We start from the raw sequence: 22364 nt of genomic DNA on the forward strand, positions 1-22364 counted from the left end.
TGAAGGAGAGAAACGCTGTGGGGAAGTGGGCTCTGTGGAGGAGAGAAACGCTGTGGGGATGTGGGCTCTGAGGAGGAGAGAAACGCTGTGGGGAAGTGGGCTCTGTGGAGGAGAGAAACGCTGTGGGGATGTGGGCTCTGAGGAGGACAGAAACGCTGTGGGGATGTGGGCTCTGTGGAGGACAGAAATGCTGTGTGTAAGTGGGCTCTGTGGAGGACAGAAACGCTGAGGGGAAGTGGGCTCTGTGGAGGAGAGAAACGCTGTGGGAATGTGGGCTCTGAGGAGGACAGAAACACTGAGGGGAAGTGGGCTGGGTGGAGGGGACCCATCCTACCCTGGCTGGAGGAGAGCATCTTGGGTCTGTATCCCAAATGGAATCCTATTCTCTTTATAGTGCACTACCTTTGACCAGAGCCCACAAAGAGAAACATGGGACAATAGCGGAGCTGAAGTACTGCAGTATGTAAGAAATAGGGTACCATTTGGGACACAACCTCAGTCAGCCCCTATAGCAGAATGGCATTTGGGACACAACCTCAGTCAGCCCCTATAGCAGAGTTATACCTCTAATGGGGGTTTAGGAGTGAATACTTTTGGAATGGCTCTTGGCTAGAAAGATTGATTCTGCTAACTTAACATGACAGAGTCATCAGAGATCCCCTCTTACTAATAATAATATCACACGGCACTACGGTTTCACACACAAACAGGGACAGAACAGAACTATGGACAACAGAACAGAACCAGGAACATAACAGAACAGAACCAGGGACAAAACAGAACATAACCAGGGACAAAACAGAACATAACCAGGGACATAACAGAACAGAACCAGGGACAAAACAGAACATAACCAGGGACAAAACAGAACATAACCAGGGACATAACAGAACAGAACCAGCAACATAACAGAACAAAACCAATGACATAACAGAACAGAACCAGGGACAAAACAGAACATAACCAGGGACATAACAGAACAGAACCAGCAACATAACAGAACAGAACCATGGACAAAACAGAACAGAACCAGGGACAAAACAGAACAGAACCAGGGACATAACAGAACAGAACAGAACCATGGACATAACAGAACAGAACCAGGGGCAGAACAGAACAGAACCAGGGGCATAACAGAACAGAACCATGGACATAACAGAACAGACCCAGGGACATAACAGAACAGAACAAGGGACATAACAGAACAGAACCAGGGGCAGAACAGAACAGAACCAGGGGCAGAACAGAACAGAACAAAACCAGGAACATAAAAGAACAGAACAGAAAAAGGGACATAACACAACAGAACCAGGGAAATAACAGAACAGAACCAGGGACATAACAGAACCAGGAACATAATAGAACAGAACCAGGGACATAACAGAACCAGGGACATAACAGAACAGAACAAGGGACATAACAGAACAGAACCAGGTACAGAACAGAACAGAGCCAGGGACATAACAGAACTGAACAATACAAAACCAGGTACAGAACAGAACAGAACACCAGACCCTAGTTATAGTCTATAAGCTGACAGAGTTACTGTATAACACCAGACCCTAGTTACAGTCTATAAGCTGACAGAGTTACTGTATAACACCAGACCCTAGTTACAGTCTATAAGCTGACAGAGTAACTGTATAACACCAGACCCTAGTTACAGTCTATAAGCTGACAGAGTTACTGTATAACACCAGTCCCTAGTTATAGTCTATAAGCTGACAGAGTTAATGTATAACACCAGACCCTAGTTACAGTCTATAAGCTGACAGAGTTACTGTATAACACCAGACCCTAGTTATAGTCTATAAGCTGACAGAGTTAATGTATAACACCAGACCCTAGTTACAGTCTATAAGCTGACAGAGTAACTGTATAACACCAGACCCTAGTTACAGTCTATAAGCTGACAGAGTTACTGTATAACACCAGACCCTAGTTATAGTCTATAAGCTGACAGAGTTACTGTATAACACCAGACCCTAGTTATAGTCTATAAGCTGACAGAGTTACTGTATAACACCAGACCCTAGTTATAGTCTATAAGCTGACAGAGTTACTGTATAACACCAGACCCTAGTTATAGTCTATAAGCTGACAGAGTTACTGTATAACACCAGACCCTAGTTACAGTCTATAAGCTGACAGAGTAACTGTATAACACCAGACCCTAGTTACAGTCTATAAGCTGACAGAGTTACTGTATAACACCAGACCCTAGTTATAGTCTATAAGATGACAGAGTTACTGTATAACACCAGACCCTAGTTATAGTCTATAAGCTGACAGAGTTACTGTATAACACCAGACCCTAGTTATAGTCTATAAGCTGACAGAGTTACTGTATAACACCAGACCCTAGTTATAGTCTATAAGCTGACAGAGTTACTGTATAACACCAGACCCTAGTTACAGTCTATAAACTGACAGAGTTACTGTATAACACCAGACCCTAGTTATAGTCTATAAGCTGACAGAGTTACTGTATAACACCAGACCCTAGTTATAGTCTATAAGCTGACAGAGTTACTGTATAACACCAGACCCTAGTTATAGTCTATAAGCTGACAGAGTTACTGTATAACACCAGGCCCTAGTTATAGTCTATAAGCTGACAGAGTTACTGTATAACACCAGGCCCTAGTTATAGTCTATAAGCTGACAGAGTTACTGCATAACACCAGGCCCTAGTTATAGTCTATAACCTGACAGAGTTACTGTATAACACCAGACCCTAATTATAGTCTATAAGCTGACAGAGTTACTGTATATCACCAGGCCCTGGTTATAGTCTATAAGCTGACAGAGTTACTGTATAACACCAGGCCCTAGTTATAGTCTATAAACTGACAGAGTTAAAGTCGCTCTGGATAAGAGCGTCTGCTAAATGACTTAAATGTAAATGTAAAAATGTAAAACACCAGACCCTAGTTACAGTCTATAAGCTGACAGAGTAACTGTATAACACCAGACCCTAGTTACAGTCTATAAGCTGACAGAGTTACTGTATAACACCAGACCCTAGTTACAGTCTATAAGCTGACAGAGTTACTGTATAACACCAGACCCTAGTTATAGTCTATAAGCTGACAGAGTTACTGTATAACACCAGACCCTAGTTACAGTCTATAAGCTGACGGAGTTACTGTATAACACCAGACCCTAGTTATAGTCTATAAGCTGACAGAGTTACTGTATAACACCAGACCCTAGTTATAGTCTATAAGCTGACAGAGTTACTGTATAACACCAGACCCTAGTTACAGTCTATAAGCTGACGGAGTTACTGTATAACACCAGACCCTAGATATAGTCTATAAGAGTGGCTTCCATCTGTCCACTCTACCATAAAGGCCTGATTGGTGGAGTACTGCAGAGATGGTTGTCCTTCTTGAAGGTTCTCCCATCTCCACAGACAAACTCTGGAGCTCTGACAGAGTGACCATCGGGTTCCTGGTCACCTCCCTGACCAAGGCCCTTCTCCCCCAATTGCTCAGTTTGGCTGGGTGGCCAGCTCTAGGATGATGGAGGCCACTGTGTTCTTGGGGACCGTCAACACTGCAGTCATTTTTTGGTCCCCTTCCCCAGATCTGTGCCTCGACACAATCTTGTCTCGGAGCTCTATGGACAATTCCTTAATTTTTGCTCTGACATGCACTGTCACCTGTGGGACCTTATAAAGACAGGTGTGTGTCTTTCCAAATCACGTCCAATCAATAGAATTTACCACAGGCTGACTCCAATCAAGTTGTAGAAACATCTCAAGGATGATCAATGGAAACAGGATATTCCTTAGCTCAATTTCGAGTCTCGTAGCAAAGGGTCTGAATATGTAAATAAAATATTTCTGTTTTTTATTTGTTATACATTTGCAAACATTTCTAAAAACCGGTTTCTGCTTTGTCATCATGGGGTATTGTGTGTAGATTGATCTGAAAAAAATAATGCAATCAATTTTAGAATAAGGCTGCAATGTAACAAAATGTGGAAAAATTCAAGGGGTCTAAGTACTTTCCTAATGCACTGTATAGAGAATTGCCAATGGTTTGCGCCCACTTGTGGAAAGTGCCCAGTCATCTTACAAAGCTTTTGCAATCCTACAAGAACTGTGTCATCAGCATGCTTTCAGAAACACAATCAACACAATCATTAGGAGTAAGGCCCCATTTTTCCATTGAGTAAGGCCCCATTCCATGATCATGTGATCTCAGTGTCTGTGTGTCTATGCAAGTGAGAATGCTGTTTGTGTTTTTATACAGCGGGTGGGTCTAATCCTGAATGCTGATTGGTTGAAACCGCATTCCAGCCTGTGTCTATTTCTATTTCACCATAGGCCAAATCTATGATGTAAAAATGCCTATTTACTCTGTTGTATCTTACTGCGCAATCCACTGTCTCATTAACCCAGCCAGGCAATTTATAAACTTGATCTCTACTATAAAAAGTATCGAGACATTATCTCACATTTATTTTAGACTAACATTTAGTTTTCAACAGCCAAGATTTGAATAAACCTTGCTGTCTGTCTCTCTGACATTTTCAACATTGTTTCAATATTCATATTCGATCTCCAGCTGTCGAATAGTAATGAACGTGTCGGGAGTCGGGATGAGACAGACAGGCAGGCAGGCAGCTTTTCTCAGCCAGTTGAAATCATGAGTAAAATCAAATCAAATCTAAATGTATTTGTAACATGCGCCAAATACAACACATACAAATACAATACAAAATGCTAACTTATAAGCCCTTAACCAACAATGCAGTTGAAGAAAAATATTGACTAAATAAACTAAAGTTTAAAAAAAGTAACACAATAAAATAACAATCATGAGGCTATATACAGGGTCAATGTGCGGGGGTACTGAAAATTAAATCCTAAAATTCACATCAACGGGGCCGTAGTTGAGCAGGTTGAGAGCTTCAAGTTCCTTGGTGTCCACATCAACAACAAACTATCATGGTCCAAACACACCAAGACAGTCGAGAAGAGGGCACGACAAAGCCTATTCCCCCTCGGGAAACTGAAAAGATTTGGCATGGGTCCTGAGATCCTCAAAAGTTCTACAGCTACAACATCGAGAGCATGGTTGCATCACTGCCTGGTATGGCAATTGCTCGGCCTCTGACCGCAAGGCACTTCAGAGGGTAGTGCGTATGGCCCAGTACATCACTGGAGCCAAGCTGCCTGCCATCCAGGACCTCTACACCAGGCGGTGTCGGAGGAAGGCACTAAAAATTGTTAAAGACCCCAGCCACCCCAGTCATAGACTGTTCTCTCTACTACAGCATGGCAAGCGGTACCGGAGTGCCAAGTCTAGGACAAAAAGGCTTCTCAACAGTTTTTACCCCCAAGCCATAAGACTCATGAACAGGTAATCAAATGGCTACCTGGACTATTTGCATTGTGTGCCCTCCCCAACCCCAACCCCCCAACCCCTCTTTTTACGCTGCTGCTACTCTCTGTTTATCATATATGCATAGTCACTTTACATTCATGTGTATACTACCTCAGTTGGGCCGACCAACCAGTGCTCCCAACCAGTGCTCCCGCACATTGGCTACCCGGACTATCTGCATTGTGTCCCGCCCACCACACGCCAACCCCTCTTTTATGCTACTGCTACTCTCTGTTCATCATACAGTATATGCAGTCACTTTAACCATATCTACATGTACATACTACCTCAATCAGCCTGACTAACCGGTTTCTGTATGTAGCCTTGCTACTTTTATAGCCTTGCTACTGTATATAGCCTGTCTTTTTACTGTTGTTTTATTTCTTTATCTACCTATTGTTCACCTAATAGCTTTTTCACACTATTGTTTAGAGCCTGTAAGTAAGCATTTCATTGTAAGGTCTACACCTGTTGTATTCAGCGCACGTGACAAATACACTTTGATTTGATTTGAAAAGGGAATGTCAGATCACAATGTCTGCTCTATATTTGGACTTTTATTTTCTTTGTACGAGCTTTCAATCCTCACTGTATATTTGACAGTTTAGTATGACTTTTATTTTGACAGCAGGATTTTTGCCTTCTCTGTTGTACGTGCAAAGGGTATATGGGAAATAGGCGCAAGAGAAAAAAAGGCACAGAAAAAGTTAAAAATACTTATCTCCATGTATGAAGAATGGAAGATACAAGCAGCTAAAGTCAACGGTCACAGAGAGCCAACTGGCATTTCTGATCAACACAACAGAGAAAGGAAAAGATGATGTCATGAGATGTCAACTGGGTTAAGGCGTCGTGTCGACGCAGGTGAGGCAGTTACAGCAGATATGATCAAAATTGCCTATGAAAGGATATCAGGCATTGATGAAGAGTTAGATGCCGAACAGGAAAAACGTCATCTCCGTGGGTTACTTGTTTGCGACTCGCTCCAAATGAGTCACAAGACCAATGTTCAATCCAGCCATCACCCCATGACCGCAGCAGCGGAGCTGGCAGCAAAGGAAGTTGAGTATGAAGTGTTGCTGGAGGAAAAGAAACAAAAGGAAAGAATACAACACTTAGAAGAGCAGCAAAGAAAAGATCTCGAAGCTCAGAGAAAGATGTAAGTGCAGCTCGGGCCAGGTTGGAGGCCTACAACCAGGAGGTTGTCCCGGAAACTAGCTTCCAAACTGCCCACAATATTACTCCAACTACCATCCAACAACTCTCCAATGTCCCAGCATCATCACCTCATGTGGATGTGACTTCTCTGGTTCAACCCTTCCGAGATAGCATAGCCCTTAATCAACTTCCAATGCCATAGCCATTTGTATTCAATGAGGATCCAATTCAATTCCTTGAGTGGAAAGGAAAGCCTCACTTGTGTCACTTATCGTTCAAAGTACATTTCTCATTAAGCAAGGACGACGAGTTCTCTAAAGGTAGGGCCTTCTCTTCACCTGTTTTTGCTCTTGTGCATTCATATTGAAATGTTGGATGACATGTCAACAGGTGCCTTCATTAATGGTCTGAACTTCATCCTAGCCATACATGGTGCAGTTTGTCAGATTAAATGTGACCAAGAAAGCAACTTTGTGGGAGCCAGCAATGAACTGAAGGAAGCGCTCAAGGAAGTTGACATGGACAGGCTGACTGCCTTTCTCACTGAGTAACATGTCACTGGCATCTGGGAGCGAGAGATCAGGACAGTGAAAGGTATCCTTAGCTCCACACACTCACTCTCTTCTTGTGGACTAGATGATTCTTCTCTATGAACCTTCTTCTACGACGCAATGGCAATTGTAAACAATCACCCACTCACTGTTGACAACATCAATAATCCTAACAGTCTTGAGCCACTCACCCCTAATCATCTGCTTACTATGAAATCCACCACAGCTCTACCTCCTCCAGGCAAGTTCATCAGGGATGATGACGCTCGGAAAAGGTGGTGGTTCAATATCTAGCAGAACTGTTTTGGAGCAGCTGGCGAAAAGAGTATCTCGTCAACATCCCCATCAGGCAGCGCTGGCACACCCTGAAGAGAAACCGGTAAATCGGTGACATTGTGATGATGAGAGATGATGATCTGCCTCGAAATGAGTGGCGGTTGGGTAGAGTTTCAGAGACTACTATTGATAAAGATAGACTAGTAAGGAGAGTCAAAATATGTGTTGATGATCGGAAGTTAGACAAGACACGGAAGCATCTCACCAAGCTGTCAGTGTTCGAACGCCCAGTTCAAAAGCTGGTCTTGTTGCTGGAGACTGGTTAAGATAGATCTAATGCCCAGTTCAGAATCTGGTCTTGTTGCTGGGGATTTAATGCCAAGTTCAGAAGCTGGTCTTGTTGCTGGACACTGGTTAAGATAGATCTAATGCCCAGTTCAGAATCTGGTCTTGTTGCTGGGGATTTAATGCCAAGTTCAGAAGCTGGTCTTGTTGCTGGACACTGGTTAAGATAGATAATAATAATAATAATAATAATAATAATATATGCCATTTAGCAGACGCTTTTATCCAAAGCGACTTACAGTCATGTGTGCATACATTCTACGTATGGGTGGTCCCGGGGATTGAACCCACTATCCTGGCGTTACAAGCGCCATGCTCTACCAACTGAGCTACAGAAGGACCACATAGATCTAATGCCCAGTTCAGAATCTGGTCTTGTTGCTGGACACTGGTTAAGATAGATCTAATGCCAAGTTCAGAATCTGGTCTTGTTGCTGGAGACTGGTTAAGATAGATCTAATGCCCAGTTCAGAATCTGGTCTTGTTGCTGGACACTGGTTAAGATAGATCTAATGCGAAGTTCAGAATCTGGTCTTGTTGCTGGAGATCTAATGCCCAGTTCAGAATCTGGTCTTGTTGCTGGAGACTGGTTAAGATAGATCTAATGCCCAGTTCAGAAAATGGTCTTGTTGCTGGAGACTGGTTAAGATAGATCTAATGCCCAGTTCAGAAGCTGGTCTTGTTGCTGGACACTGGTTGATAGATAGATAAATGCCCCCCAAATCTCTTTGCATCCTATATCTAATCATGATCTCTTATACATTTGAATGGGTTGTGCTATGATTCCATACCTTTCTGATACCCTATTTCTGGTCATAGGATATTTAAAGTACAGAAATCATTTGTGCTTTGTGTATACCATGTACAATGTTCAAAATCTAAAACTGAGTGCCAGATCACAATATCTGCGTTATATTTTGACCTTTATTTACAAGCTTTCAATCCTCACTTTATATTTGACAGTTTAGTGTGACTTTTATTTTGACAGCAGGTTTTTTGTTAAGGTTGTTCAAGCGGCCAAGAAACAACATCAAACTTAACACCTAGCTGGAAAGAAAACAAGGTATTGTCTCTCTTTCAATATTGGTCTTGTTTCAGAAATCGTTCTAATTCGTTGGACGTGCACTGTACAGATATTTGTCTCGTAATTGATGTTCTGAAGTATGCTAGCATGCTAGCAATATGACTTTATTAGCTGTAGCTTAGCTCCACTGCTTGTTCTGGCTAATATGACTTAATCTTGCACCACATTAGCAAGCTGTTAGCACAAAATCAACTACTTGGGTAGAAATTTTCATGCATTGCGGTCATCCCCCTCTTCAAAGGGGGGGACACTCTTGACCCAAACTGCTACAGACCTATATCTATCCTACCCTGCCTTTCTAAGGTCTTTGAAAGCCCAAGTCAACAAACAGATTACCGACCATTTTGAATCCCACTATACCTTCTCCGCTATGCAATCTGGTCTCAGAGCTGGTCATGGGTGCACCTCAGCCACGCTCAAGGTCCTAAACGAAATCTTAACCTCCATCGATAAGAAACAATACTTTGCAGCCGTATTCATTGATCCGGCCAAGGCTTTCGACTCTGTCAATCACCACATCCTCATCGACAGACTCGACAGTCTTGGTAAATGTAAATTGTAAATGAGAACTTGTTCTCAACTTTCCTACCTGGTTAAATAAAGTTGAAATAAATTAAATAAATAAAACATTTGATGTATGAAGGACACTAATTTAACATTGTGTAAAAGTGTATTATTGTTTGTGGACTATATTGTTCATATTGTAAGATCACATTTGGTTTGTTTCTCCATCAGCTCTTACAGTGTGTTTATAGAAATGGTTCCGCATGAAACATTCACGAATCATCAGTTTGAGAGTTGACCATTCATTCAGCTGAAGATGCTACAGGTACTGGTTAGTCGAGGTAATTCATTTAATATATACATATAAGTAGGGGTAAAGTGTCTATGCGTAGATAATAAACAGAGTAGCAGCAGCGTAAAAAAAAGGGTGGGGGGTCAATGCAAATAGTCTGATAGCCATTTGATGGACTGTTCGGCAGTCTTATGGCTTGGGGGTAGAAGCTGATGAGGAGCCTTTTGGACCTAGACTTGGCACTCCGTTACCAGTTGCCCTGTGGTAGCAGAGACAACCGTTAATGAATAGGGTGGCTGGCGACTGACAATTTTTAGAGCCTTCTTCTGACATGGCCTAGTATAGAGGTCCTGGAAGGCAGGAAGCTTGGCCTAGTGATGTACTGGGCCGTACGCACTACCCTCTATAGCGAATTGCGGTTAGAAACCGAGGAGTTGCCATACCAGGCGGTGATGCACCAGATAGAATGCTCTCGATGGTGCAGCTGTAGAACTTTTTGAGGATCTGAGGATCCATGCCAAATCTTTTCTGTCTCCCAAGGGGGAATAGGCGTTGCCGTACCCTCTTCACGACTGTCCTGGTGTGTTTGGAAAATGATAATTTATTGGCGATATGGACACCAATGAACTTGAAGCTCTCAACTCGACTCCACTACAGCCCGTCGATGTGGATGGGGGCGTGCTCAGCCCTCCTTTTCCTGGAGGCCACAATCATCTCCTTTGTCTTGATCACGTTAAGGGAGAGGTTGTTGTCCTGGCACCACACTGCCAGGTCTCTGACCTCTTCTCTATAGGTTGTCTCATTGTTGTCGGTAATCAGGCCTACTACCATTGTATCGTCAGCAAACTTAATGATGCTGTTGGAGTCGTGCTTGGCTACGCAGTCATGGGTGAACAGGGAGTACAGGAGGGGACTAATCACGCACCTCTGAGGGGCCCCCGTGTTGAGGATCAGCGTGGCAGATGTGTTGTTGCCTACCCTTACCACCTGTGGGCGGCCCGTCAGGAAGTCTAGGATCCAGTTGCAGAGGGAGGTGTTTAGTCCCTGGGTCCTTAGTTTAGTGATGAGCTTTGAAAGCGCTATGGTGTTGAATGCTGATCTGTAGTCAATTAACAGCATTCTCATATAGGTGTTCCTTTTATCCAGGTGGGAAAGGGCAGTGTGGAACGCAATAGAGATTGCATCATTTGTGGATTTGTTGGGGCGGTATGCAATTGTAGTGGGTCTAGGTTTTCTGGGATGATGGCATTGATGTGAGCCATGACCAGCTTTTCAAAGCACTTACATTTACATTTACATTTTCATGGCTACAGGCGTGAGTGCTATGGGTTGGTAGTCATTTAAGGAATTTTATCGTGGTGTTCTTGGGCACACGGACTATGGTGGTCTGCATGAAATATGTAGGTATTACAGAATCAGCATAACTTTCATGGATATATACAAATAACTGTCAATAGAACAGGTCAAACGAAAGGGAGTGCAGCTAGTTTGCAGTCTTTCCAGCTTAAGTTTGCAGTGATTGTGTTAGCTAAGTTTTTGACTCCTCCGAGAACAGTTTCCTGACGAGAGAACACATTTTCTACACCAGGTGAAATCACGCCTCATTAACTCATTGTTATGGATGTGTCCAAATAAATGTCAATAGAAAACAGCTTAAACAGATGCAAATGAAGCTACTTTGTTGTTATTCTGGCTGCACGGTTTGACGTGGCTGTACGTTAGCAGTAGTTGGCTAGATAGCAAGCAAGGGATAAGAACGTTACCAGCCAGTATGGCAATAGAACATTTAGAACGAACGACTGGGTCGCGTCCATAGATACAGAACAAAAAGACTGAACGACTGGGTCGCATTTCTGGCAACCGAATTGGTAGAATGAAAGACCAGCCGGCTTGGGTAGCAACCCTAGATTTGGGACTATATTTTGTGGAAGGATGTAATAGTAAGTAAGTTTTTAATGAAAATACATTGCATTCAGAAAGTATTCAGACCCCTTGATTTTTCCACATATTATTTTTTCACCTTCTTTTTCTACCAAGATTGAACTCTTTGGCCTGAATGCCAAGCGTCACGTCTGGAGGAAACCTGGCACCATCCCTATGGTGAAGCATTTTGGTGGCAGCATCATGCTGTGGGGAAGTTTTTCAGCCGCAGGGACTTGGAGACCAGTGAGGATCAAGGGAAAGATGAACAGAGAAAAGTACAGAGAGATCATTGATGAAAACCTGCTCCAGAGCTCTCAGGACCTCAGACTGGGGCAAAGGTTCACCTTCCAACAGGACAATGACCCTAAGCACACAGTCAAGACAACGCAGGAGTGACTTCGGGACAAGTCTCTGAATGTCATTGAGTGGCCCAGCCAGAGCCCAGACTTGAACCTGATCAAACATCTCTGGAGAGACCTGAAAATAGCTGTGCAGCAACGCTCCCCTTTCAACTTGACAGAGCTGAGAGGATCTGCAGAGAAGAATGGGAGAAACACCTCAAATACAAGTGGGCAAAGCTTGTAGCGTCCTACCCAAGGCTGTGATCGCTGCCAAAGGTGATTCAACAAAGTACTGAGTAAAGGGTCTGAATACTTATGTAAATGAGATATTTCCGTTTTTTACTTTGAATACACTTGCAAAAATGTATAAAAACCTGTTGTTGCTTTTTCATTATGGAGTATTGTGTGTAGACTGATAAGAAAATAAAACAATTTAATCAATTTAAGAACAAGGCTGTAACGTAACAGAATGTGGAAAAAGTCAAGCGGTCTGAATAATTTCCAAATGCACTTTATGTAACTCATAATTTGAAGATGTTGGTAACACGTTTAGTAAAAGTGAAAATGCCCTCGACGCCAGTGTGCCCTGGACGAACAACACGCCAATATATCCTCCAAACACCGGCTTCTCTGGCATTATCATTTCATTGTACACTTGCTGTACCTATGTCTATCATTCACTTTATGTGTGTGTGTGTAAAGTAAATAGAAAGAGGATTTGAAGAAGCAGAGCTTTGAGAGAGAGAGACAGGACTGAGGGTAGGAGGGGGTGGGGGAGCACTGAAATCTCACAACCAAAAATCTATCCTCTCCTCAGGGGAGGGACTAAGTGTGCATGAGGTAATGCAGAAAAAGCAATTGAGAAAATTACAGCGTCTCCCTGAGGTGGATCCCCCCCCCCCCCACTCCCACACCCTCCCCTTGAGCTGGGGAAGAGAGGGGGCACAGTTCCTCCTTACATGTCCTTTCCCAGTTTGTTTGAACAGGAGAGAGATACAGTAATCCATTGAGACAGGCCTTCAGCACACAAGCACTAGCCCCTCTGATCGACGCAATCACACACACACGCACGCGCGCGCGCACGCACGCACGCACACGCGCACGCACGCAAACACACACACACACACACACACACACACACACACACACACACACACACACACACACACACACACACACACACACACACACACACACACACACACACACACACACACACACACAGAGGGAGGGAAGCTGACCTGACCTGGGCTCCCTGTAGAAGCAGAGGGGGGTTCAGTCCTGCATGTCAACAGCCAGAACCTTACAACAACAACCAGGGAGAACACAGATCTCATTGGCTGATACAACCAACTAGCTACTGAGTCAGACTGGGAGGGTATGGGCGGGCACCTGTTAGCACCCTCGGCTCCCTCTGAGGTGGGTTGTCATAGAAACGGAGGAGCAGTTGGTATGTAGGGGGCCTTGATGACAGACAGCAGAGCCTTAGTCAGTGTGATGATGGTAGAGCTGGTCCTGTTGCCCGTCACAAAACCTTTGATCCCCACACTGTCAGAATAGTCCAGGTAGCAGTGACCTAAATGATCCTAAGGTGTTGTGCAAAAATTGAGCAATGTACAATATATATATATATATTCTTAATAGGTATGTTAGAATGTCTATCCAATAGTAATGTGTTTCTATGAGCAATGTTTTTAATTTAGCAGACGCTCTGTTGAAACACGTTTCCACATCCTGATGTCTCTGTGCTGATGTCTCTATGTCCTGATGTCTCAATGTCCTGATGTCTCTGTGCTGATGTCTCTATGTCCTGATGTCTCTATGTCCTGATGTCTCAATGTCCTGATGTCTCTATGTGCTGATGTCTCTATGTCCTGATGTCTCAATGTCCTGATGTCTCTATGTGCTGATGTCTCTATGTCCTGATGTCTATATGTCTTGATGTCTCTATGTCCTGATGTCTCTATGTGCTGATGTCTCTATGTCCTGATGTCTCTATGTGCTGATGTCTCTATGTCCTGATGTCTCAATGTCCTGATGTCTCTATGTGCTGATGTCTCTATGTCCTGATGTCTCAATGTCCTGATGTCTCTATGTCTTGATGTCTCTATGTCCTGATGTCTCTATGTGCTGATGTCTCTATGTGCTGATGTGTCTATGTCCTGATGTCTCTATGTCCTGATGTCTCTATGTCTTGATGTCTCTATGTCCTGATGTCTCTATGTCCTGATGCATCTATGTCCTGATGTATCCATGTCCTGATGTCTCTATGTCCTGGTGTCTCTATGTGCTGATGTCTCTATGTGCTGATGTCTCTATGTGCTGATGTCTCTATGACCTGATGTCCCCTGATGTCTCTATGTCCTGATGTCTCTATGTCCTGATGTCTCTATGTTCTGATGTATCCATGTCCTGATGTCTCTATGTCCTGATGTCTCTATGTCCTGATGTTTCTATGTACTGATGTCTCTATGTGCTGATGTTTCTATGTGCTGATGTCTCTATGTGCTGATGTCTCTATGTGCTGATGTCTCTATGTGCTGATGTCTCTATGTGCTGGTGTCTCTATGTGCTGATGTCTCTATGTCCTGATGTCTCTATGCCCTGATATCCCCTGATGTCTCTATGTACTGATGTCTCTATGTACTGATGTCTCTATGTTCTGATGTCTCTATGTGCTAATGTCTCTATGACCTGATGTCCCCTGATGTCTCTATGTACTGATGTCTCTATGTTCTGATGTCTCTATGTCCTGATGTCACCTGATGTCTCTATGTTCTGATGTCTCTATGTCCTGATGTCACCTGATGTCTCTATGTTCTGATGTCTCTATGTCCTGATGTCCCCTGATGTCTCTATGTACTGATGTCTCTATGTTCTGATGTCTCTATGTACTGATGTCACCTGATGTCTCTATGTACTAATGTCTCTATGTCCTGATGTCCCCTGATGTATCTATGTCCTGATGTCCCCTGATGTATATATGTCCTGGTGTCTCTATGTCTTAATGTCTCTATGTCATGGTGTGCCCTGATGACTATATGCCCTGATATCTCTATGTGCTGATGTCTCTATGTACTGATGTCTCTATGTCCTGATGTCTCTATGTCCTGATGTCTCTATGTACTGATGTCTCTATGTCCTGATGTCTCTATGTACTGATGTCTCTATGTCCTGATGTCTCTATGTCCTGATGTCTCTATGTCCTGATATCTCTATGCCCTGATGTCTCTATGTGCTGATGTCTCTATGACCTGATGTCTCTATGTGCTGATGTCTCTATGTGCTAATGTCTCTATGACCTGATGTATCTATGACCTGATGTCCCCTGATGTATCTATGTCCTGATGTCTCTATGACCTGATGTCTCTATGACCTGATGTCTCTATGTGCTAATGTCTCTATGACCTGATGTATCTATGACCTGATGTCCCCTCATGTCTCTATGTTATGATGTCTCTAAGGCTACCCAAAACATTTGACCCAAGTTAAACAATTTAGAGGCAATGCTACCAAATACTAATTGAGTGTATGTAAACTTCTGACCCACTGGGAATGTGATGAAAGAAATAAAAGCTGAAATAAATCATTCTCTCTACAATTATTCCGACATTTCACATTCTTAAAATAAAGTGGTGATCCTAACTGACCTAAAACAGGGAATTTTTACGAGGATTAAATGTCAGGATTTGTGAAAAACTGAGTTTAAATGTATTTGGCTGAGGTGTATGTAAACTTCCGGCCACAACTGTAGCTGCAGAGTAACCTGTATTCCATATGGCTGGGTCAGAACCAGATAGTTCTACAGAGTAACCTGTATTCCATATGGCTGAGTCAGAACAAGGGGTAGGGGCTAGGCTCAGGGGTAGGGGCTAGGCTCAGGGGTAGGGGCTAGGCTCAGGGGTAGGGGCTAAGCTCAGTGATAGGGGCTAGGCCCAGGGGTAGGGGCTAAGCTCAGGGGTAGGGGCTAAGCTCAGTGATAGGGGCTAGGCCCAGGGGTAGGGGCTAGGCTCAGGGGTAGGGGCTAAGCTCAGTGATAGGGGCTAGGCTCAGTGATAGGGGCTAGGCTAAGTGATAGGGGCTAGGCTCAGTGATAGGGGCTAGGCCCAGGGGTAGGGGCTAGGCTCAGTGATAGGGGCTAGGCTCAGTGATAGGGGCTAGGCTCAGTGATAGGGGCTAGGCTCGGGGGTAGGGGCTAAGCTCAGTGATAGGGGCTAGGCTCAGTGATAGGGGCTAGGCTCAGTGATAGGGGCTAGGCTCAGTGATAGGGGCTAAGCTCAGTGATAGGGGCTAGGCCCAGGGGTAGGGGCTAGGCTCAGGGGTAGGGGCTAAGCTCAGTGATAGGGGCTAGGCTCAGTGATAGGGGCTAGGCTCAGTGATAGGGGCTAGGCTCAGTGATAGGGGCTAGGCCCAGGGGTAGGGGCTAGGCTCAGGGGTAGGGGCTAGGCTCAGGGGTAGGGGCTAAGCTCAGTGATAGGGGCTAGGCCCAGGGGTAGGTGCTAGGCTTAGGGGTAGGGGCTAGGCTCAGGGGTAGGGGCTAAGCTCAGTGATAGGGGCTAGGCCCAGGGGTAGGGGCTAGGCTCAGTGATAGGGGCTAAGCCCAGGGGTAGGGGCTAGGCCCAGGGGTAGGGGCTAAGCTCAGTGATAGGGGCTAGGCCCAGGGGTAGGGGCTAGGCTCAGGGGTAGGGGCTAGGCTCAGGGGTAGGGGCTAAGCTCAGTGATAGGGGCTAGGCCCAGGGGTAGGGGCTAGGCTCAATGATAGGGGCTAAGCCCAGGGGTAGGGGCCACACATGTGCTCTCCATCAACAGTCTGTTTTGACTGATCTGAGCATAAACATATATGAAAGTACCCACAAACGCATAAACGCACACGCACGCACGCACGCACGCACGCACACACACACACACACACACACACACACACACACAAACACACACACACACACACGCAGACCACCTGGTTGATGTGTTTGAGTTTGTCGATGATCTGGGAGATGACTGGTTCAGGGGCTTTGATCTTAGGGTCAGGGCCATGAGGGTGAGAGCGCTTCACTGGGACAGGAAACCTGGAGAAGACAGAAAAAGAAAAGAAAAATGTAAGTTTCATCAGATCCATTTTTGAAAAGCTGCATTGTTCTGTTTGGTGTTAAATCAATCACATGAATGGTATAGTGAACAGGAAGGACATTTGACGACACTCCACAGATTAGTGCCCAATATGAAGCTCTATCGCCATCTAGTGTTGATAAGACGAATAGAAGCTCTTCAGACAGGATTTTTAACAATTTAGAAACACATCACCAGTAACTTGAGGTGCATTCATAAGTCAATAATTGAATATTATGTGTAAGATAAGATGATGCATGTTCATACGTCATATCCCCAATCTATCCTCCAATCAGTTTACTACGTAGAGTAGTGAGAACATTTCATTTGATTAGATAGCCTGAATCACAGAACGGAAAGCCCCAGTCCCAGACGGATAACATCCTGCAGAGGCGTAGTCAGAGGTAGATAGGTGGAGGAGGAAGAAAAATATGTTGGAACTCTTCCTCTGTGTTATATTGTACTGAAGCAGCCCAGGTTGGAACTCTTCCTCTGTGTTATATTGTACTGAAGCAGCCCAGGTTGGAACTCTTCCTCTGTGTTATATTGTACTGAAGCAGCCCAGGTTGGAACTCTTCCTCTGTGTTATATTGTATTGACAGAGCCCAGGTTGGAACTCTTCCTCTGTGTTATATTGTACTGACAGAGCCCAGGTTGGAACTCTTCCTCTGTGTTATATTGTACTGACAGAGCCCAGGTTGGAACTCTTCCTCTGTGTTATATTGTACTGACAGAGCCCAGGTTGGAACTCTTCCTCTGTGTTATATTGTACTGAAGCAGCCCAGGTTGGAACTCTTCCTCTGTGTTATATTGTACTGACAGAGCCCAGGTTGGAACTCTTCCTCTGTGTTATATTGTACTGACAGAGCCCAGGTTGGAACTCTTCCTCTGTGTTATATTGTACTGAAGCAGCCCAGGTTGGAACTCTTCCTCTGTGTTATATTGTACTGAAGCAGCCCAGGTTGGAACTCTTCCTCTGTGTTATATTGTACTGAAGCAGCCCAGGTTGGAACTCTTCCTCTGTGTTATATTGTACTGACAGAGCCCAGGTTGGAACTCTTCCTCTGTGTTATATTGTACTGACAGAGCCCAGGTTGGAACTCTTCCTCTGTGTTATATTGTACTGACACAGCCCAGGTTGTAACTCTTCCTCTGTGTTATATTGTACTGAAGCAGCCCAGGTTGGAACTCTTCCTCTGTGTTATATTGTACTGAAGCAGCCCTGGTTGGAACTCTTCCTCTGTGTTATATTGTACTGACAGAGCCCAGGTTGGAACTCTTCCTCTGTGTTATATTGTACTGAAGCAGCCCAGGTTGGAACTCTTCCTCTGTGTTATATTGTACTGACAGAGCCCAGGTTGGAACTCTTCCTCTGTGTTATATTGTACTGAAGCAGCCCAGGTTGGAACTCTTCCTCTGTGTTATATTGTACTGAAGCAGCCCAGGTTGGAACTCTTCCTCTGTGTTATATTGTACTGACACAGCCCAGGTTGGAACTCTTCCTCTGTGTTATATTGTACTGAAGCAGCCCAGGTTGGAACTCTTCCTCTGTGTTATATTGTACTGAAGCAGCCCAGGTTGGAACTCTTCCTCTGTGTTATATTGTACTGACAGAGCCCAGGTTGGAACTCTTCCTCTGTGTTATATTGTACTGTCAGAGCCCAGGTTGGAACTCTTCCTCTGTGTTATATTGTACTGACAGAGCCCAGGTTGGAACTCTTCCTCTGTGTTATATTGTACTGACAGAGCCCAGGTTGGAACTCTTCCTCTGTGTTATATTGTACTGACAGAGCCCAGGTTGGAACTCTTCCTCTGTGTTATATTGTACTGACAGAGCCCAGGTTGGAACTCTTCCTCTGTGTTATATTGTACTGACAGAGCCCAGGTTGGAACTCTTCCTCTGTGTTATATTGTACTGACAGAGCCCAGGTTGGAACTCTTCCTCTGTGTTATATTGTACTGACAGAGCCCAGGTTGGAACTCTTCCTCTGTGTTATATTGTACTGAAGCAGCCCAGGTTGGAACTCTTCCTCTGTGTTATATTGTACTGACACAGCCCAGGTTGGAACTCTTCCTCTGTGTTATATTGTACTGAAGCAGCCCAGGTTGGAACTCTTCCTCTGTGTTATATTGTACTGAAGCAGCCCAGGTTGGAACTCTTCCTCTGTGTTATATTGTACTGACACAGCCCAGGTTGGAACTCTTCCTCTGTGTTATATTGTACTGACAGAGCCCAGGTTGGAACTCTTCCTCTGTGTTATATTGTACTGAAGCAGCCCAGGTTGGAACTCTTCCTCTGTGTTATATTGTACTGACACAGCCCAGGTTGGAACTCTTCCTCTGTGTTATATTGTACTGACAGAGCCCAGGTTGGAACTCTTCCTCTGTGTTATATTGTACTGAAGCAGCCCAGGTTGGAACTCTTCCTCTGTGTTATATTGTACTGAAGCAGCCCAGGTTGGAACTCTTCCTCTGTGTTATATTGTACTGGCACAGCCCAGGTTGGAACTCTTCCTCTGTGTTATATTGTACTGAAGCAGCCCAGGTTGGAACTCTTCCTCTGTGTTATATTGTACTGAAGCAGCCCAGGTTGGAACTCTTCCTCTGTGTTATATTGTACTGACAGAGCCCAGGTTGGAACTCTTCCTCTGTGTTATATTGTACTGACAGAGCCCAGGTTGGAACTCTTCCTCTGTGTTATATTGTACTGACAGAGCCCAGGTTGGAACTCTTCCTCTGTGTTATATTGTACTGACAGAGCCCAGGTTGGAACTCTTCCTCTGTGTTATATTGTACTGACAGAGCCCAGGTTGGAACTCTTCCTCTGTGTTATATTGTACTGAAGCAGCCCAGGTTGGAACTCTTCCTCTGTGTTATATTGTACTGACACAGCCCAGGTTGGAACTCTTCCTCTGTGTTATATTGTACTGACAGAGCCCAGGTTGGAACTCTTACTCTGTGTTATATTGTACTGACACAGCCCAGGTTGGAACTCTTACTCTGTGTTATATTGTACTGACACAGCCCAGGTTGGAACTTGTAAGTCGCTCTGGATAAGAGCGTCTGCTAAATGACTTAAATGTAAATGTAAATGTAACTCTTCCTCTGTGTTATATTGTACTGACAGAGCCCAGGTTGGAACTCTTCCTCTGTGTTATATTGTACTGACAGAGCCCAGGTTGGAACTCTTCCTCTGTGTTATATTGTACTGACACAGCCCAGGTTGGAACTCTTCCTCTGTGTTATATTGTACTGAAGCAGCCCAGGTTGGAACTCTTCCTCTGTGTTATATTGTACTGACACAGCCCAGGTTGGAACTCTTCCTCTGTGTTATATTGTACTGAAGCAGCCCAGGTTGGAACTCTTCCTCTGTGTTATATTGTACTGAAGCAGCCCAGGTTGGAACTCTTCCTCTGTGTTATATTGTACTGACAGAGCCCAGGTTGGAACTCTTCCTCTGTGTTATATTGTACTGAAGCAGCCCAGGTTGTAACTCTTCCTCTGTGTTATATTGTACTGAAGCAGCCCAGGTTGGAACTCTTCCTCTGTGTTATATTGTACTGAAGCAGCCCAGGTTGGAACTCTTCCTCTGTGTTATATTGTACTGAAGCAGCCCAGGTTGGAACTCTTCCTCTGTGTTATATTGTACTGACAGAGCCCAGGTTGGAACTCTTCCTCTGTGTTATATTGTACTGACAGAGCCCAGGTTGGAACTCTTCCTCTGTGTTATATTGTACTGACAGAGCCCAGGTTGGAACTATTCCTCTGTGTTATATTGTACTGAAGCAGCCCAGGTTGGAACTCTTCCTCTGTGTTATATTGTACTGAAGCAGCCCAGGTTGGAACTCTTCCTCTGTGTTATATTGTACTGACAGAGCCCAGGTTGGAACTCTTCCTCTGTGTTATATTGTACTGAAGCAGCCCAGGTTGGAACTCTTCCTCTGTGTTATATTGTACTGACAGAGCCCAGGTTGGAACTCTTCCTCTGTGTTATATTGTACTGACAGAGCCCAGGTTGGAACTCTTCCTCTGTGTTATATTGTACTGACCTCTTCCTCTGTGTTATATTGTACTGAAGCAGCCCAGGTTGGAACTCTTCCTCTGTGTTATATTGTACTGACAGAGCCCAGGTTGGAACTCTTCCTCTGTGTTATATTGTACTGACAGAGCCCAGGTTGGAACTCTTCCTCTGTGTTATATTGTACTGACAGAGCCCAGGTTGGAACTCTTCCTCTGTGTTATATTGTACTGACACAGCCCAGGTTGGAACTCTTCCTCTGTGTTATATTGTACTGACACAGCCCAGGTTGGAACTCTTCCTCTGTGTTATATTGTACTGACACAGCCCAGGTTGGAACTCTTCCTCTGTGTTATATTGTACTGAAGCAGCCCAGGTTGGAACTCTTCCTCTGTGTTATATTGTACTGACAGAGCCCAGGTTGGAACTCTTCCTCTGTGTTATATTGTACTGAAGCAGCCCAGGTTGGAACTCTTCCTCTGTGTTATATTGTACTGAAGCAGCCCAGGTTGGAACTCTTCCTCTGTGTTATATTGTACTGACAGAGCCCAGGTTGGAACTATTCCTCTGTGTTATATTGTACTGACAGAGCCCAGGTTGGAACTCTTCCTCTGTGTTATATTGTACTAAAGCAGCCCAGGTTGGAACTCTTCCTCTGTGTTATATTGTACTGAAGCAGCCCAGGTTGGAACTCTTCCTCTGTGTTATATTGTACTGAAGCAGCCCAGGTTGGAACTTCCTCTTCCTCTGTGTTATATTGTACTGACAGAGCCCAGGTTGGAACTCTTCCTCTGTGTTATATTGTACTGACACAGCCCAGGTTGGAACTCTTCCTCTGTGTTATATTGTACTAGCCCAGGTTGGAACTCTTCCTCTGTGTTATATTGTACTGACAGAGCCCAGGTTGGAACTCTTCCTCTGTGTTATATTGTACTGACAGAGCCCAGGTTGGAACTCTTCCTCTGTGTTATATTGTACTGACAGAGCCCAGGTTGGAACTCTTACTCTGTGTTATATTGTACTGAAGCAGCCCAGGTTGGACCTCTTCCTCTGTGTTATATTGTACTGAAGCAGCCCAGGTTGGAACTCTTCCTCTGTGTTATATTGTACTGACAGAGCCCAGGTTGGAACTCTTCCTCTGTGTTATATTGTACTGACAGAGCCCAGGTTGGAACTCTTCCTCTGTGTTATATTGTACTGAAGCAGCCCAGTTTGGAACTCTTCCTCTGTGTTATATTGTACTGAAGCAGCCCAGGTTGGAACTCTTCCTCTGTGTTATATTGTACTGAAGCAGCCCAGGTTGGAATTCTTCCTCTGTGTTATATTGTACTGACACAGCCCAGGTTGGAACTCTTCCTCTGTGTTAT

The 22364-nt window shown here is 44.4% G+C and overlaps 1 protein-coding gene across 1 annotated transcript in view; it reads right to left on the reverse strand.

Annotated features, from left to right (window-relative positions):
• Window positions 1-22364, reverse strand: part of gpc3 (glypican 3) — a 264625-nt gene that overhangs the window by 27629 nt on the left and 214632 nt on the right. Inside the window, exon 6 of the mRNA XM_046323308.1 lies at window positions 16822-16939. Coding sequence (XP_046179264.1) covers window positions 16822-16939 — 118 coding nt within the window. The remainder of the gene's footprint in view (window positions 1-16821; window positions 16940-22364) is intronic.

Source organism: Oncorhynchus gorbuscha, linkage group LG23, assembly GCF_021184085.1.
Source record: "Oncorhynchus gorbuscha isolate QuinsamMale2020 ecotype Even-year linkage group LG23, OgorEven_v1.0, whole genome shotgun sequence".
Taxonomy (NCBI): Eukaryota; Metazoa; Chordata; class Actinopteri; order Salmoniformes; family Salmonidae; genus Oncorhynchus; species Oncorhynchus gorbuscha.